Source organism: Cydia splendana, chromosome 13 (genome assembly GCF_910591565.1).
Source record: "Cydia splendana chromosome 13, ilCydSple1.2, whole genome shotgun sequence".
NCBI classification, from domain to species: domain Eukaryota; kingdom Metazoa; phylum Arthropoda; class Insecta; order Lepidoptera; family Tortricidae; genus Cydia; species Cydia splendana.
In genome coordinates, this window is record NC_085972.1 from 11,820,610 (window position 1) to 11,840,425 (window position 19,816).

Below are 19,816 nucleotides of genomic sequence, written 5' to 3' on the forward strand. Positions count from 1 at the left end.
CCATGGTGTTGGTTTCCGTTATGACCTTTGTTTGTTTTGCTTTAAAAATGTTTCCCTGGTTGGAGGAATATTTTATTGTCGTCAACTCGCCAATCAACCAAGTCTAGACTCAAACAATATTTTCCCGAGTAGGTGTACCTTTCTATTCAGTTTTGAACTACGTAATAAAATATAATAATGATTGAGCCTATACGTTCATGCGCGAGAGGGTTTGGGTTATAGCTATCTACGTAAACATCAAAAAAGTTTTAACTATCCTCGTGCCGCCCAATGTACATCAAGATGTACACTCAGTTTTGATGGAATGTCAGCCTTCATTAAAACAAATAAAGTATCTTTTCATTTGTCTCGTAAAATTTTCGAACAAACGAATTTCAACCCAATTGCAAATAAAACTAGATTCAAACTTCCTTAGCTATAATTTTGTATGATGGGCGGCACGAGGCTATAGGTCTTTATCACTTAAAAATACCGGAAACATCATCATAATTTGCAAGGTATATATTATTTTCTGGCAATATAGTTGTAAATCACAAAAGTTTTATTTCAAAAACATTAAATAATTATGATTATTACCAGGGAACCCCTAAAAATAAAAAATAAATCATTGAAACTTATTCGACTAAAACGTGAGTAACCCGTTAAAAATAATTCATTCGCGGATTAGCAAAGTAATATTTTGGTTTTAATTAATATGGATTTCCGCAAAGTAACGCCTGATTCTATTCATTATTTAATAATTGAAATATTAAAATCTAAGTGTGATTTAGGTGCTTACTGTTGAGCATGGCTTCGCTCGGCGCGGGAACCACAGGCCGCTCGTCGACCGGCGATTGTCTTTTCTTACTCTTCTTCTCATCTTCCGTCTGCAAAACAATACTTCCGATATCATCACAAGCCATTAAACTATATTTAAAAAACGCCACTGTTATATAGAAACAATGATATAAATATAAGTAATATCCGGACGATACTGAGCTCTTTATCAAATTCAGTAGGTAAGTACTCTTATCAATTTTATCGGACGAGTGATCAGCATAATGTCACGATTGAGGGGTAACATGTAGCAAAAACATCGGCACCTTTTAAACTATGAATACTTCTAATATTGTCAGTGCTCGGATATCTGGAATTACTTTGACTTTTATTTCCTGGTATTTATGTACTCGTACTTTTGATATTACACTATACGCTATTTCTTCCATTTCTATTGAATTACCTACCTATTCTACAAAAATATTATAATAGAGAATAAAAAGGTTTCTTCATTTAAAACGAGTTCTATCTACATTTAATAATAAGTAAAAAGAGTTTTCATGACATCATGTAATTAGGTGGTTTCAAACTGTCTAAGAATCCACGGGTCGGGCCAGGGACGCGTCGCAATATACATTGGGCCCGATTCGGATTTTGAAACAGACATCTATTATCCACTCACTTGCTTTTGGTAACTGTAGCTACCAGCTACAGTTAGCACCCTTATTTTATTATAATAATAGAGGTCACTGAAAAATATCAAGCATGTGAGTGGTTAGACATCTTTTAGACATCACCAAGATACGATAGCGATTCTGGAGATACTGTTGAACGATTTCCACAGGATATGACTTAGATATCCAATTCACATCTAATAGATATCTTACTCTATCTAACGTAAAAGTGACATTGGTTGCCCGAATTGCGCTGCAAAAGAGAACTAGTTGATATCTAAACTATAACGTATCTAGAATGGATCTAGTATTACGTGTCGTCTCTTGTGAATATCTTGAAGTTCGAATACGGCAGTTTGATTGAGTAGCAAACTGCTAGCCAGAGATACCACTGTGAATTTCCGAACCCATCTATACTTTCAGGCAAGTTTTAATATCTTTACATTATTGATATTGATATTTATTCAGGTAATTCTATATGATTAGACTGCGTTGCCTGGATTAAAACCAATCCATCCATTAGACAGGTCTCTGAAAATATTTCTACATATGTATAATGTTAGGGAGGAGCGAAATCCAAAATTCTTGAATATAGCAATGAAACCCCTCTAAAAGGATGTCTAATTTTTTATTATTTAAGGGAAAAATAATAAAAAAATATTGGTATATACTTTTAGCCCTCTACTCTTCGATTATATATAGCAATATATGTATATTTTTAATAAATTTAATTTATGCTTATTTTTTTATAACAAGTTTTATTCATTAAATAACATCTTTTTCTTACAGAGATACTCGATTCCTATACTTATTTTTGTTTATAACGTATATTTTTATGACACGGTAAAACCACGTAAATAGGGGTTTTATGGAAAATGCCTTTAACCCGGATATTGTGCACAAATTGGAGTTTACAACCCATAACAGAATCGTGAAAACTATTTTGAACATTATAAGATAATAAAAAGAATACTAATATAAGTATATATATGCCTAACATACGTGTGAACATGACCCAAAAAGGGCGTAAGCGCCGCCCAAGGGCGAAATTTGACGCTTATTTAAACATATAAGTAACCCTTTTTTTGCAGCAAAATGATACTTTTCGTAATCAACAACATCGTTACTTTAACACAAGAATGTCTAAAAAACATAACTCATATAATTTTTTACACTGTAGCATTTTCTTTGTTTTGCATGAAATTGCTGTTTAATATGAAATTTTGAAATTATATTATTTCATAAATATTGAGCACAAAAATTTGTATTAAGTATTATATAATTTCAATACAATGTACACATATTAGTGAAATAGTATATTCAAATAATTGATGAAAATATACCTTTATTAATTTCTTTAGCGGCCGAGTAGAGGGCTAAAAGTAGTGTTGATTTTGAAACTTGATATAATCACTATAATCTACATGACAAACTGCAACTTTTGGTACCGGTTCCACATTGATAATCAAATTTTTATTTTTTTCCATACAACGACGCTCCACCCTAATGTATGTTCAATTCTCGAAAATCGTTTTTGAAACTGGCAAAACTTTTACTGTTTAACAGTAGAGCAGAATATTCATTTAAATATGGATTTATAAGGGTAATCTAAATGAGGCAACAATTTGATTTGACTCCTCTGAGTTCCAAAAACAAAGCACACGTGATCGAAAAAAATTGCAAAAAATTTAAACCGTATTTTAGACCATAATCCAACTCTAGACATAATACTCAGTGCTTTTCATGTAATTTATGGCTCCCACATTAACTTTAACGGCCGCGCCGCGGTCGCCGCTATCCGCGCATATATCATTGACATTGCACAATCTTATCACACGAGATGATCTTACTACAATATTTTATATGATCTCCCATAATGTCACTCGCCTGACTCACTCAATATCGCTTAATCTGAACAAGTTCTGAGCACTAAATTTTTTCTTTGTATGAAATTACAGTACTTTCAAAAGTTTTGAAACTGTAAATAGCAAACAAAATAAAACTCTCAATATGCGTGAAACTAAATAATATCAATTCACATATTTTAACATTTAGATACCAGTTACTTATAGTTTTAAGTGTAGTGTGTTACAGTATTTACCTACTTATCTTGTATCTGCACTGAGAATAATTAAATTTAAATTGTTGAATGTCATTTTGATGTTCACAAAAACACATACCTATATAAGGTCATGCAACCATCGTACCGTATTTTTAAACATGTAGGTATACTAGGTGTTAACATCACTGACACGAATACCGATGCCAGAAAAATTATGAAATAAACATGTGGTGGACATTGATTTTGATTTACAACTTGGACTTTGTTTGACAGCACTTAACCTCGACAAGTATTTGGCGCAAAGACGATACTTCCTTCCCTTCATTTGGTTAATGCATGAGAATGACTAGCACAAAGCTGGTGCCAAAGGGCCGTCAACATTGTAAAATCGAAAATCGTTATCTGCATTTCTATTGTTCGAATATGCAAGAGCGATAAAGGTAGATAACAATTGTCAATTTTTAGATGTTGGCCTATACAGTTAGGAGTAGATTATAACGAGCCCTCCGAGGCGAGCCTTCAGGAAACGGAAGTAAGCTTGCTCTGGCAAAGATTCCAGTACATTCCGATGCAAAAGTATCGTACCTACCGTATGTTTGCCTTGACATATTTTTAAACTTTGTGGTTGAATATTTGTAACAGAGCTTTTAGGTACGTATTTTAGCAAATCATTCTCCTAAATACATAGCAGAAAAACGATATTGGCAAATAAGGCTTGTTGTGAGATGGTTTGTCACTGAATGTCTGTGTTTATTTTGATTTAGGTAATCGCCGCAATATATTACAATCTCAGACATTCTTCAGACAATTACTTTGATCGCTTACACTCCGGAGTGTTGCCAAAGAAATTATGTTAATTTATCTCTGACTGGCTGCGGCGACACGAACTACAGTGATGCGACTATTTTAGGCAAATCGGTTTGATGCTCAATCCATCCTCAATTATGGACACGAGGGACCTTGATTAAACATAGGAAGCTATGGTAGTATGCGCGAGTGAAGTTAGCATAGAAATAGCTGGTGTCGCGCTTGGCACAGCATCAAATCGCGACACGGCCAGTAAACACCCGGCGCCCCCTCCGCTACGACTCGCTTTGAGAAAAAATATGACATAGTGCAGGTCTCAGATGCCACGCCATCGGCACAGACGTCTTTCTCGGTAAATAAACTGCGAGCACAAAGCATCAAAGATGGCCCTAAATCATGCGCATAATTGTTGGATAAACACTCCTGTCGCTAACACTTCAAGGGAAAGCTAAAATTACACAAACTATTTCTAGAGCCGCTATTTTGTACGAATATATTTTAGGTTGTTGATATTTACAAATCGAGATTTATTTATCACTACCTCGAATGCAGTTTTGGATGGAAATTCATGGATAATTCATTACTCTTCAAGTTTTTTTGTTGTGCCATAAATAGTGCCCTGATGCCAATAACCATTATCACATTCAGACTCTTCTTAGCCTGACCTGAACCAAGGATAGCTAATACAGCCACAAACCACTTACGCGATGATTTGTGGTAGTGATTTGTAATAAATAGTTGGCAAGCGGCTAGGTATAGATAATTTGGGCGTGTATGATTCGCTTCTCTAATAATGTTAATGATTATATTCAGCTTCTATATATTTAGTCTGTTATTTTATTATAAATATATCTTAATTACGGACAACCCATCTGGATCAATTCAGGTGAAAATATGTTTAAGAAGTAAAAGTTGACGTTACTTTACATACGCTAAAATATATAAATATTTATGTTTGTGTGGTGTAATGTTTACAAACATAGAATACCGTATGCGAAGGTCATATCGCTTTTTATAATAAATTTTATTAAAATATTACTCAGAGTGGAACTAATAAACTTCGTGAAGACTGAATAATGGTGATAATAAACGAGATATTGTAAAAATATATTAAATTTGCATTGTATTTTTAATAAAAGTACGTAAGTAGGTAAGTACATAGATTACACTTGATTTTTGATTATATCTCATGTACCCAATTCTCTTAACTGTAACCATTGGACCATTGATCACACAACTCTCACGGTTTCCGTAGTTTTGAACATTTAGAACAAGGTTTGCAATCTCTTTAAGTCTTAAGAGAGTCTTCATGATAAATATTAGGTATGTGGTCGCTGTCGTTGTCACAATCACGTGTAAAATTGGGAGGTTTGATAGCCTGGAGGCCGATTATGACGCAACACTTTGTTAAGGGTTTGATTTGGTTATGACACGACTTTGACAAGAACCGCAGTGTATCGCACCGATTGTCAACGACTTATCATAACAAGATCAAAAACTTAACACGTAGCTAAATCAGAATCTGGCTCATGGATGTTTTGAAATATTTCACAGAGCAATCAACGCAGGGAGGCGGGCATAATATTACATAGTTAGCGAACACAAGAGGGTCAGGGATTCAAAGTATGCCAAACGTCCCCTGCCCCTGGGGCACAGGAATGACACGCTTCTCAAAGTCCTCAATACTAAAACGCAAAAAACTAATACAATTTCGTAAACACAAGTTTATGCACAGTATTTTATACCTCTGTTACTAAAAGACACGCAATATACGCATAATAATTATTTTAAAGAGTGTACTACTATAGTAAAAAACTGAAATTATTGATGATGTGTTGATGTGAATGAGGAGTATGAGTTCAAGGCTTGGCAACAATGGAATGCCATTTAAATTATTTAAAATGAAAACCTTTTATATCACAACACAAAGAAGAATCCTCAAAAAAAATCATTCGCCTGCCAGAGATTAAGTCAAAATACAAATAAAAATTTAAGGAAAGACATATTTACCTTTCTTCTAGTTCTTGACGTAGTCGCCATGCCCTGTAACAAAGAATACATTTTACTTCACGTTCACACTTGTGCGTATATCGAAGAAAACTTTGCATTTACATATTCGTGTTCGCTATTCGCCTCGTAACCCCGCATCGCTCTCAGGATTCAATATGAATTAACACTAGATTGTTAACCTAACCAAGGTCTGAAAGGCACTCCGTTCTGACTAGGTACATACTTTATACGCCAATAGTTCGAACCAGAAATGGGTTCGAGTCAGAAATGGGTGATTCGACGCCGTGTCAAACACAGAAGCTGTCACTCGGAAGCCACGTCACCAAAGTATCATAAATGAAATTGAACTTTATGCATATGCACGTAGGTCTTTGTTGCTCTATGATTTGTGACCGATTAATTCGTCTTTGGCGTTGGACCTGCGGTGCGGATATATCGGTCATTGGCGTCCAAAAGGTTGAACATTACTTTGCATTTTGACTACGAAGAAAGTAAAATACATTACATAAGTACATGTAGATAGAATTTACAAAACATGACTATATAAGTGTAAACTTATAATATTTCTTGGAGTAACTTTCATTAAACAGTTAAGGTGAAAGGATATTGTTATTTATGAGATCGAGAGTTAAATATCAGAACGGAAATTATATCAAAAATCCATGATAGGTTAAGCCGTTTTTTTCAGTTTTTGCAAAAAGTCATCCCTTCCTAGTAAAAGGACGTAAGGGCTGCGAAGATACTCCCTTTTGCTTGTTATGTCCATAGTATACATAAAAATCCCCTTATTTAACCCTTGTTTACCTATTGGGACGGACGTCACGACGTAGTCTATCACGCCGCGAGCACAGAATAAATAATAGTACTAGGTTCAGAAGACTCACTCTCTAACAAAACGCTTCTGTTACGATCAGAACAGATATGGCCGCTAGGTGGCGACAGCGCCACGCGCGGCTTATGTCTAGCCACCAAAATTGGTGTGGAACGGATGTACTTTTAGCTACCTGTAGCAAAGCGACGAAATCGCGGCGTGAGCCACGCCTGCCGCGAGATACTGTCGCTCCAATCATGTGCTAGCCCGGTAGCGATGTGTGGAGCATGCGATAAAAACGGTACACTAAGGCCTCCTACTAACGAGCGCTTTTTCAACGCGCGTTAAAAAAGCGCTTGAATCTGTTAACACGCTAAATTCGATTTAACGACCAACACTTAAAGTCGAAAATCCAACAATGCTTGATAAAAAGCGCCACCGCCATCGTGTGAATAAATACACATGTATCCATTTGTATCATTCAATCGCTTTTTTAACGCGCGTTGTAAAAGCGCTCGGGCTAATGAGCCCTTACGATGCGTCACTGCGATTCCGTAACGTCACCGTTTTTTAAGCAGCGGTGTGGTCGGACCTTTATAGCCCACGTGAGAAACGCCGTAGAAAATACTTCCACCACCTCACGTGAAAACAACCAACACAAGTCATGTGGGATTTTTTATTATTTTAACTAGGTAACAAGTTCTAAATATGAATGCTCATAATTTATTAGCTTTCGAATAAAAGTCACCGCTCGGCTCGGAGCAGAAATGTACAAAATAATCGTACTGCGCATAAACGTTGATGCTTAAACCTGTCATTCATATATGTATGACCAAACAGAATAGATAGTATAGAGGGGACCTGTCATAGTAAATTTTGAAGTCATAGTAATTTACTGCCATCTATCGACAGATCGACACACGACTATAATGTACATATGCATTAGGGTATTTAGAACCAGTATACAAAGTATCATAACAATCGGTGTAGCGGTTACGAAGAAATTAACAAATTACGATTTTTTTTACTTCGGAGCAATCTGTATGTGTTAGTAGCTCCTGGGGTAATAAATAGTATGAAACCTTCTTCGACCGTTTTGATTATCTCTTTTATTTATGACATTAATAAGATTCTGACTTTTGACAAATGTAATCATTGCCGCACATTTTCAAACAAATTGTCAAAAGCACTGCCAATGATTAATACAGTATATTTCTTTTTGTTGTCGATTATTGGAAATAACTTTTGTTTGAAAATTTATTTTTTTATATTTTGTTCTAATTAAAAAAATATTACCGTTAGAGCATTTTTTAGAAGTAACCCTATGTGGGATTTCAGGGTTTGTGCAATGGCTAAGGTCACGCTGTATATGGATAAATGATTTTTTTTATTTTTATATAATTTTGACCCATGTTCATTCACTGATACCTATGTGTCAAAATTGTTAAATATGAAACAGTGTCGTCAACGCCATCTAGCCGAGAATAGGCCCAAGGTGTGTGCGCCATCTATCCGAGAATGACTTTTTCTTGATTTCCGAGGCACGTTTTTTCCTTAGGCTTTATACATCTTATACGGAGTTATGTCTTTGGTATGACTAATATCTTATACTCGTCAAATACTCGTACATATATTTATTAGGTTTACATAGCATAGCATGCATTTATTTTTTCGAGGATCAGTTATTGGGTTAGGCAAAATAAATTTATCTAACACTTATGCCATTTTGAATTTGTATTTTTAAATTATGGCAAACTTGCAATATTTAAAAAAAAAAAATTGTTGTAGGTGTCTTTAAATGTATTGTTAAAGGTGACGTGTTTTTTTTAATATTTAACGTGTTACTTACTTATGCTTAATTTTTATTCGTCAATCTGTGTATAAGCATATTTCCAACAGTGAGAACACATCGAAGTAGGTAATATGTACTACTTAGTCGACTCGAGTAGGTATAATTTATTTAATTGTACCCTGAAGTAAACAAACAAATGCTTTTACTTATTAAGTTATTTAAGCTACGGCCTTTGCTACGAGCCTTCAAGTTAACCACTACGCCGTAGCCGCTACGCCGCTACGGAACGCGACACCGCCGACCGCCTTGCAGGCCTATTCGGATTTCGAGATAAGCACAAGATCTTGAGACAATTTAGAGATCAATTAGATCTACATTAGATATCGACTAGATGTGACTTGGATATCTAAGTCATAACACTCATAACTTGTCGAAATCGTTCAAGAGGACCTCCAGAATCGCGGAAACGTCAAATTTGACATATCTATCTTACAAATATCTTTAAATTATCCGTATCGTAACTTGTTGAAGTCTAGTAGAAATCTAATTCATTTTCCGAATCGAGCCGTATGTCAATGACCGTACGTAAACAATCATTGCTAAAGGTTAACGCGACTAATCACTTACCGCTTTTAAACTAATTGTTCTCGTCGTTTGAGTAAATAAAATCTAAATTAAGTCACCACTCAGACAGTTTTAGTTAGTTATTTATAATTAACAGTTTACGATTACGTCACGGGTATTATTGAACAAAATGCGAGTTGCGAGCCAAGTAAAATGAGGCGGTTTAATGTGGTCATTGTCAGGGTTCTCGGTTCATGCAAGAGGTAAATCGCGGTCACTTACAAAGGTGCGTCGAATGGCGAGTAGGAGCCACGCGCAGGGCAGGCACGGAGGCCTGCGCCGGCGGCGGCGCGAGCGCGAGCGTCGACGCGCACCCATGCTTCATCTAACAGATACGCACTTACAATGCCCCGCTACATGTAACACTTCGCCCGCTGCCAATAGAGTATTTATTACACTCACTAATCTACTCTGCCAAACAATAAAGCTATTACTATGACGCTTTTAAACTGTTACCGTAACAATGTGAAAGCTATAAATAAAAAGCAAAGACTCACAGATCTTCTGAATCGCCCGAAACAGTTACGAATGATTTTCAACATTTGAACCCAGCAGTGCGTAGTCATGTAGTAGAGTTTTCGTTAACCTGGCCGTGCTCTCGAAACGGTACAAGATCTGATCAGAAATAGAAGGAGCAGTGGCCGACTTCCCCGATTATCTTCTATTTATAATTCCGACCGGCTGTCGTGGACTGTGCAATTACTATCTCTCGGCACTACACAAACGACTTTGAGCGATTGTGTCGCACTCATGTTCCTGTTTACAAATATTCCTTTTCGTCGAAAACGCGTCCCCATGAATTCGAAACTATTTCAGTTCGACACACAAAGCGAGCGGCGAGGAGCAGTGGCGTAGCTAGGGGGGGGCGGCGGGGGCGGTCCGCCCCGGGTGTCACACATTTGGGGGGTGACACCCGACCGTGAACATCAGTAGTGCCATCTATAAAAATTCGTAAAACTGTGGCAGATTGCACAACCGCCATCAAGGAAATAATATACAACATGCCGATGAGGAACCCGAGAGATTTTGACAGAATATTCCTGATCATATTTAAAGACTAAAATATCCTATAAACTGTTTTGGAATTCGCCTAGTTTCATAGTCCAGTACCACCAGCAAACTGCAGAACATTCCCAAAAAGCGGAAACGTTCTCGAGAATGTTCTCAGAACATTCCTGCAACATGCAAATGATTGTACGGCCATCTTGGATTTTTTCCATAAAAAAATTTTTAGTCATAGGAATCTAGAGGCCTCTATCTCCCGCCATGCCAAATCTCAGCGCGCTCGGACCAACTTGAAAAAATTAAAAAAAAAGTCGGCCATTTCGTTTTTTTTTATGCAGTTTGTTTTGTCTCGAGGCCCTCTATGACATTTGGTCGAGCACCCCCCACCTATCACGCACCGTTTAAAAGTTGCCATACAAAATAATAGTGGCCAGTTTTCCCACAATTGTAGCATTTTTCCAAAAAAAAATTTTTCATGGGTATTTAGGGGACCCCGAGATTCCGTGACCAAAATTTCAGCGCGCTAGGACAAACTTGAAAAAATAAAAAAAAAGTCGGCCGTATTGAAAAAAACATGGCGGCGTCAAAAACTGCCAGGGTCCCTCTATGACATTTGGTCGAGCACCCCCCACCTAGGTCTGACCGTTTGGCCGGGCCGTCATACATTTTTCTGACCGGAAGCGGTAGACCAAAAGTCGGAATTTTCTGGGGGTAAGGATACTACACCTAAACTATCGTGAATATTCATGGTATAAACTACGATAAATAAATAAATTCTCGTTCTCGAGAACATTCTCAGAAGTTACCAAGAAATTCACATGTGGAAAGTTTCGCAACTTTGGAAAGTTTTTTTTAAATTATGTGATTATTTCTGTAATTGACAAAAAAAAGTTAAAATTATTTTTGGGTGACGGTTTTACACATTATAGCATTTACATTTTATGTACAAAAAATCGAAAAACGAGAAATTCTCATGTGGAAAGTTTCGCAACTTTGGAAAGTTTTTTTTTAATTATGTGATTATTTCTGTAATTGATAAAAAAAGTTAAAATTATTTTTGGGTGACAGTTTTACAAATTTACATACATTTACATTTTATGTACAAAAAATCGAAAAACAATTTTATTTTGGCGAAATTGACGTAAACTCTTTTAGTATATTTTCCTTATTTTGGCCTCAGAAATGCATGGTTAAAATCTCTCGGGGTTCCTGGTATGTAACAATAATAATATATGTTGGCGCCTCGTAGGTTTTTTTATTCAGAAAGGTTTTTTTTTATTATGTGATTATTTCTGTAATTGAGAAGCTATGTCACTGTTTCTAATTGGGTGACTCTGGACTATTTGAAATTCATTGTGAAATGGGATTTTACAGAATCTCTTTCAAATCGCGCACTTGTCATTTTTTTTTTTATTAACGTAAATTATTTGTATATCTTTCACGGGACAATGATGACTCGGACCTTTGGGAGGCGTGCGCGGAGCCCAAGCCAACATGTAGATGCCCTTATGACACCTATGAAATGTGGGTTACACCGAGCGGATGCTGTCCTTGCCCGTGTCATAGAACGCGCGCAGAGGCAACACCCGCCAGGGTGTAGACTATTGAGAGTTCATGGAATCTAAAATGAAAGCGATGGAGTAAATTGTGAGCTATGGAATATTAAACGTAATTTTATAATTGTAAAATATTAAACATATTTTACAATTTTGATTGAATTTTGGGGTGACACCCACAATTTCCGCCCCGGGTGCCACCCATGCTGCCACTGGCGAGGAGCAGTGCGAGCTCCCATCAAACGAAAAGGGGTCGCGTGTAGGTGCCGATGAGATTTTTTGGAATTCATGCGCGAAATTTATCATTTATTACGTGCTCTCTCAAAAGTATAACGTGACAAAGATGTGATGAGAAATTCTGATCGTATTTGGCGTGCCGCCTCACATCTCATTTGGCACAAAGTTGAATATATCGGAGCGATGTTGGGGCGGAATCCCGGTTGGCCTGCAAGTAGGTGGCATTCTTTCATTCGTGTCAGGCAACCTCCATTGATGCAAGTCAGACTGTTTGCGCCCGGCCGACCGTGTCGCCGAGATGTATCACAGCTATTTGTAATCTTACATCTAGGGCGCGATTCCACATGGTGCGTCCAAGCTTGTGACATCACATATGACTAAAAACAAGAACAAATTTACGTACATAAAATGAAAATGCATTTTGATATTTAAAAATTTGGAAATGTGGCGCCGTGCCGGTGGTATTTCCACTTTTCACAAATTTGCTAATATACTTAAGTTGTTTAGGTATGTGTTTGTGCACACGAATTTTGCAGTTTAAGTAAAGGATTTGTGATACATCTTACGATTGTTCGTAAATAAGTTTTATAAATATTATAGCTTCGTGACAGGACACCGCTGCGATTTATGTCGAGGCTTATCATAAAATTTGGAGGTAGTCTTATGACAACAAGGTAATAAAAGTTGTTTATAATATTAAAATTGACTCAATAAGAAACAATAATGTTTCAAACAATCCGCCCAGGGTAACCTACTTAATAATTCTATTAACTTTCACAAGAAAACTCTTGTTTGCGACAGTTTTTTTAATAGACATTTTAGTATTCCGCCGAGCGCTGACTTGGGTAAGCAATAGCCGATATTCAAATGTCAGGTTCAGGCCCAAGTATGTGCAGCGTCACAGCGTGGCAGGCGCGTGACGCGATCGATGGCTGAACCTTGCGGACCTAGCCTTGCCCGGAGTCACCGGGCCCTGTTTGTCTAGGTACTACACACAACATGCGGCATACGTTGCGTATTCTACAGAATAAGCAAACGTAGTCATTATTTGCTGTAACTAGCTTTTGAGGTTTCTACTGGTTTTATTTTATTTATTTATTTAAGAAACAAACAGTCGTTTACAAATAGGTTTACAAAAATATTTCTTAAATTAAGACCTGGAGTTTCCTTATTATATATATAATTTGCAGTCTGTAAAATAAAGCAACAAAAACATAAGGTACTAGATTAGTTTGAATGTATAGGTATACTCACGAGAGTCGGAGTGAAATTAATGGGTAGTGATTAATTTACCGGAAAGAGACATAAGTAATGAAAAATTACATACTTAATTAATTACCGAAAAGCACGTTTCAGTGAATTTATGGAACAGTTAAACAAATCTAAATTATAAAGTTTTTCATTTTCGTTAAAAAGTTTACAAACACGTCTTGTAAATACATTTTTTGCATAGCATGTTCTACTATAGGGAATGGAAAACATTTTTTTCTTCTGACATTGGCGCTGACGTCTACGAGGAACTCTCAAATGTATTTGATATAGTAGTGAGGGGACATCTAACACATTATTCAATATTTTGAAAAGTAGGACAGAGTCTACACAGTCTCGTCGACTAGCAAGAGTTTGGAGTTTATGATGTGTCAGAGATTCATTATAGTTAAGGTGAGTATGACCAGTTCTAAAATCGAGGGTTCTAACAAACTTCTTTTGTTTATAATGTTGCATGTTTTATATATGTAGGTAGTACTTTTTGTTTTTGCGATCTTAAATAAGTAAGAACTTAGAAAACATATCTATACACGTTTTTGATTGATATCATTTGATATTTACCACTAGCTTTTTGGTGAAGGAAAACATCGTGAGGAAACCTGCATACATCCGCGAAGAAATTCAAAGGTATATGTAAAGTCCCCAACCCGCATTGGGCCAGCGTGGGGACTATAGCCTAAACCCTCTCGTGCTTGAGAGGAGGCCTGTGCCCAGCAGTGGGACGTATGTAGGCTAAATTTTTTTTCCAAGCTCTTATTGAACATGCAATGTAAAATCCCATCACGCAGGCAGCGTTAATGCAATGTACATATGTATTATGTAGGTATGTTCGGGTCAAATCTTGCAAGGTTAATTAGACTATTAATTATTAGGTATTCGATTCGATTGAGCTAAAACTTCACATGCCTACATGTATGTAGAGGTATATGAAAGGTGGATGATAATGCACTATTACACTATGGCACCATCGAGCTGATCTAAAGATGGACACAGGATATGGCCATGGGAACTCTGTGATAAACAACGCAACCTAGCTGTATTTGGGTTAGAAGTGAGTATTAGTTGCCTGTTATAAAGTCTGAAGAAAAGTATGGTCAGCGATAAAATCTTGTACCTATCAAAAATTATTGAATTGTCAAAAAAGTATTAGTTAAAACACTTCTTTCCTCCATCGCGGACATCTACGGCGCGATTCGGGAAATGAATTAGAGATTAACTAGATACGATATAGTAAAGATATGTGACGTCCCACGGGTAAAGGTACCTTATGGCGTTTGGCACTTGCGCTATAATTAACGCCGCTCCAATATTATTGCGGCGCTACGTGACGTAAGGCCCAGCAACCATAAAAATAAAAAAAAAATATCTTTACTATTTCGTATTTAGTGAATCTCTAATTCATTTCCCCAATCGCGGCGCCAGCCGCCATAAGGTACCTTTTGCCGTGGAACGTCACATATCTTTACTATTTCATATCTAGCGAATCTCTAATTCATTTCCCGAATCGAGCCGCTAGTCTAGGTGTGGGGAAAGCTAGTATTACTTTTACACTATTAACCGAACCTAAAACTACTCGCTACGCGCTACGGGTTCTATTCGTAGACGTATTATGAACTTGTGCAAATTTGCTTAGCTAAGCAGTAATTAGGTAGTTTGTAATACAGTTAATAACTTCATAATAAATAATACACTATACTGACTATACTATATGTAGTATAGTTATATACTTGATAAACAGTCAATTATCATAATATTTTGTCCGTTTAAAAAGTCCATAACTCCTCTTACTAAGCTGGTGCAGGTTATCCCCTCAAAACTCAAACTACATTCAAAAAGTCCTAACTCAATGGCAATAAAAATATTCAATAAAATTAGTAACGAAATAAATAACACCAAGTCCGACAATGAATTCTTTAAAAAACTAAAAGATCACCTCATTAAAAAAGCTTATTATACTTTAAATGAATTTTTTCACGACCAATAATTGCAATTAATAAAGCACCTATACAATAAATAACACTAATTAATATAATCTTATTATTTTGTACAAAAAACTCGATCTCCTCTTATTAAACTGTTTGCTGTGCCCTACAGGGTGTCATATTGTACACAATTCTATGTAATAGGTTAAGATACAATGTGATATGCAATAAATATTATGAGTATGAGTATGAGTACTAGAGGACACATCAAATTCAATTCATTCTAAATATTTGAAGTAGGTATTTGTGTACCTATCCCCGTTGATGGGACCCGTACCGGACTTTTTAATACCAGTAGGAATCTTCTGCTAAACAATGTGTTCAAGTGCCAAAGGAGGTTCTGGTCAGTTAGGCCCTATAACTGTAATAGGTAATTGTGACAAGGAATATGAATAATTCAACCTGTACCTGATCTTTCTACATTGTACGGACATTTTACCGTATTTTAACAAAAATAATAGACGGTTCATTTTCATTAAAATTATATATAGTAATATAATATCGAATTAGGTACTTATAAGCAGTAATTAACATTCCAAACTTAGATATTATGAGATAGTAATGTTAGACAGGAAATTAAATGTGGTTAGTGGTTATAGACTTTAGTAGATTAAGTCCTACTTACCTACTATTAAAGTCTATAATAATTTAGATCACAATCCTGCCGATTCCGTATTGTATTGTATAGGTATGATATGTAGGTAATAGGTAGTATGATAATAGTTACTTTAACTAAACCTCATTTAAAAAATCTTTAGGAATGTACAAGAAATCGATGATAAAATCGACACATTCAAAGACATATGTTTATTAATTAATTAAGGAAATTAAAACTAACAAAAATAAATTAAACTAAGAACTAAACAAAATTAACTAAAACTACTTACCTAAAAAGAAAAAGCCTACAAATAAAAAATTGGCCCCAGGTCTGTGCCGTCCGGTAGGGTGCCCAGAAGGCTGGCGGCGTTGCAAAACCAAAGAAATCTTGATTTAAATATTAAAAAAAATATATATATTTTAGTTTAATTTTTGGTATTATTTAAATTACGAAATTAAACATTTGACTGTTGAAAAATGCTTTGACTCAGGTATGCACATTTTTTTTATTCATTAACTTTGATTAGGTACTAATTAAGTTTATGGCCAACCATAAAGTGCCTAGATATATTGTTACGAAAATTGAAGTATTAGGTTTATCATTAATTTCATTTAAAAAAAACTATAAATATATTTTTTGGTTTAAACTAAACTAGCAACCTCAGTTTTATTTTTTTATCTCATAACATAACTTAAAATTCTTTTTTACTTACGAATACTGTCACTGTAGCACTTGTTTACGAAACCGTTCACACTAACAAGATAAGACGCGCTAAACTAGAACTTATCTTATCACACACATCAAAAGAAATATTCGTTTCCAGAGTTGGTAAACAAATCAATCGACCGAGCACGTGGGTATCAACACAACAAAATTTACAAATAAACACGAATGAACATCGATCACACATTCACACGTTGCAGCACGCCGGTTTCACTCACTCCGTTTTGTTTGTATACCCGTTTCAAAAATTGACAATCTCAAAGTACCGTGTTTTTCCCAAGGTATTTTATAGACTGGTTTGTATGTACCTAAGTTGTCAGCCGACGTGTGTCGAAGTGTCTCAGCAGTGGTGGCCAGGTGTGGAGTGGAGTGAGGTCTGCGGCGTGATGTGTCGTGCGGTCGAGCGCGCGCCGCGAGTGCGGTCTCCCGGCCTTTGTACGCGGGGGTATTTCGGTAGATCGCCACCATCGGACAATTCACGGCCGAGCGATGCGACCCAGCCTCAACCATCAGCACTCTAATAATAAACTTGTTTATATTTTTTACTACCTCCATAAATATAATTCTGAATCCGCTCTATTTCTAGTATTTCTACGATTACGGCGGCGACATTAGCGCCCAAACGGCTTAAGGGTACGCGGTCTCGGTGACCACGTGCTTCTAGAAATAGAAGGGTAAGGTGGCAACACGAATCACCCGTTCCATGGAATTATATCGAGATACGCGCCGAATGTGTTTGGAACGAGTGATGTGTCGTAAAGCACGTCCGACGCGTGGGCGGCAGAGGTCGCTGGATGCTAGACGGCGGTCAGCTGCTGCCAGTTTGAGCGTCGTAAATTCTAGCGCCGTTTGAAAACAACGTCGGATCCGAGTCGTTTGTACATACCGTGATAGTATCAGAGATGGCGCTGCAGAAAGCGCCGAAGCCGGAGTGCGCGGGCGGGGGAGACTGGGGCGGCGTGGAACCGCCGGCGCGGTCCATGGCAGCGCGGGAGCGGCGCTAGCGCGCGCGGTCGGCTCTCTGCGGAGCACTGCCGGCAGGCGGTCCGCTGCCGCTGCCGCGCGGCCGCCCGTCCGCCTAGGGCTGCCACCGATGCCAGCTACGCACCACGCGCGCCGACACAGGCGGCGAGGTACGAGTCACGAGCTATCAGCGAGTTGTCTGTCACTTTAAGAATCTGGAAACAACTTTCATCGACCCACATATGTTGACACTTAAAGGCAAATGATGTAATTCGATATATCTTAATCTATTATGCATATAAAAGATTTAGATGTATCGAATTATATAATCGACAGTATTTTTTTTTAAATATTTGCCTGAAACGATTACATTAATAATATCCTAGAATATTTCAATACTACTAACTAACTATGTACACGAGTCTGCTCTGCATTCTAGCATAGGTACCTAATTTCCTCCAAGTAAAGAAGATTTAAATAGGGGGAAGGGGGGCATCTTACACAGATCAACCTAGCCCCAAACTAAGCAAAGCTTGTACTATGGGTGCTAGGCGACGATAACGGAACTCATTCAGGTATTTGGATTCGATATAACATTAAATTTCGAATCGCTTCATTAGAAACTTATTTTATATCAAAACTACAACCCTATATGTACCTATTTGTCAACAATAGCTATGGTCATTGGGTCAAGCTAAGTTAACTATAATTTGTTGCCGCACTTATCGCCCTGCTGCCGCTCAAATTATCCGTCCAATGTCAACCATGGGAACTTGATAGCGACCTTCAATAAAGCCCTACATAACCTTGATCTTTATTGACTTTCGCATTGTTGCTCACTTATGAAACATGTATGTACCTAGTTAGATAAATACAGTAAGTACAGTTAATTTATTTACACAACGCAAGCCTTCTTGAGCTTACCGTGGGACTTACGGCTCGATTCGGAAAATGAATTAGATTTCTACTAGACTTCAACAAGTTACGATATGGATAATTTAAAGATATTTGTAAGATAGATATGTCAAATTTGACGTTTCCGCGATTCTGGAGGTCCTCTTGAACGATTTCGACAAGTTATGACTTAGATATCCATGTCACATCTAGTCGATATCTAATGTAGATCTAGTTGATCTTTAAATCGTCTCAAGATCTTGTGATTATCTCGAAATCAGAATAGGCCTGTCAGTCAATTTGTGTAAGAATATTATTGATTTATTAACAACGGAACAGAATTAAAACAATTGGAATATACGAATTGACGACCGATATGGCCTAGTGGGTATAGTGACCCTGCCTGTGAAGCCGATGGTCCTGGGTTCGAAACCCGGTAAGGGCATTTATTTGTGGGATGAACATAAATATTTGTTCCTGAGTCATGGGTGTTTTCTATGTATATAAGCATGTATTTATCTATATAAGTATATTATGTATATCGTCACCTAGCAGCCATAGTACAAGCTTTGCTTAGTTTGGGGCTAGGTTGATCTGTGTAAGATGACCCCTAATATTTGTTTATACCTGTTATCTAAAGAATGTGTAAGTAGGTATAGCTATTTATTGCTAAAGTGAAATGATAAACCGCTAATTCCTTCCTATTATTTAGATTTAATGATAATGTATACGAGTCAGTCAAAATAAAAAAGAATGCAATGTAACAAATAAGTATGCAATAAAATGGTGAATCGCGTTACTCTTTTCTTGTTGTGAATTGAACCAAACAAATCTTAGGAAAGAAAAAACAATATGGCTGATTTTTTTTTATGCTGACGTTAGTATACAAGCGTGACAACCCTATGGTCCCGAAGCCACTACTAAAGTGAGCAAAGTTAAGAAATATAATTCCGAAGCCACTGTAAGCAAAATTAATTAGAAAAATATCTGCAGTTTTTCTGCTCGCGTTGCGCAATTGCGCCAACCCTGCGGTCACGAGTCCGCGCCCTCGTG

At 36.9% G+C, this 19,816-nt stretch overlaps 1 protein-coding gene across 1 annotated transcript in view; it reads right to left on the reverse strand.

Moving 5' to 3' along the window:
- The window catches only part of LOC134796097 (calcium-binding protein E63-1), a 36,311-nt gene extending 18,295 nt beyond the window's left edge, over window positions 1–18,016 (reverse strand). Inside the window, exons 1-3 of the mRNA XM_063768051.1 lie at window positions 17,793–18,016; window positions 6,310–6,342; window positions 779–866 (exon numbers count right to left, since the gene is read on the reverse strand). Of these exons, the coding sequence (XP_063624121.1) occupies window positions 779–866; window positions 6,310–6,342; window positions 17,793–17,888 (217 nt within the window). The 5' untranslated portion in view covers window positions 17,889–18,016. The remainder of the gene's footprint in view (window positions 1–778; window positions 867–6,309; window positions 6,343–17,792) is intronic.
- Window positions 18,017–19,816: the final 1,800 nt, after the last annotated feature.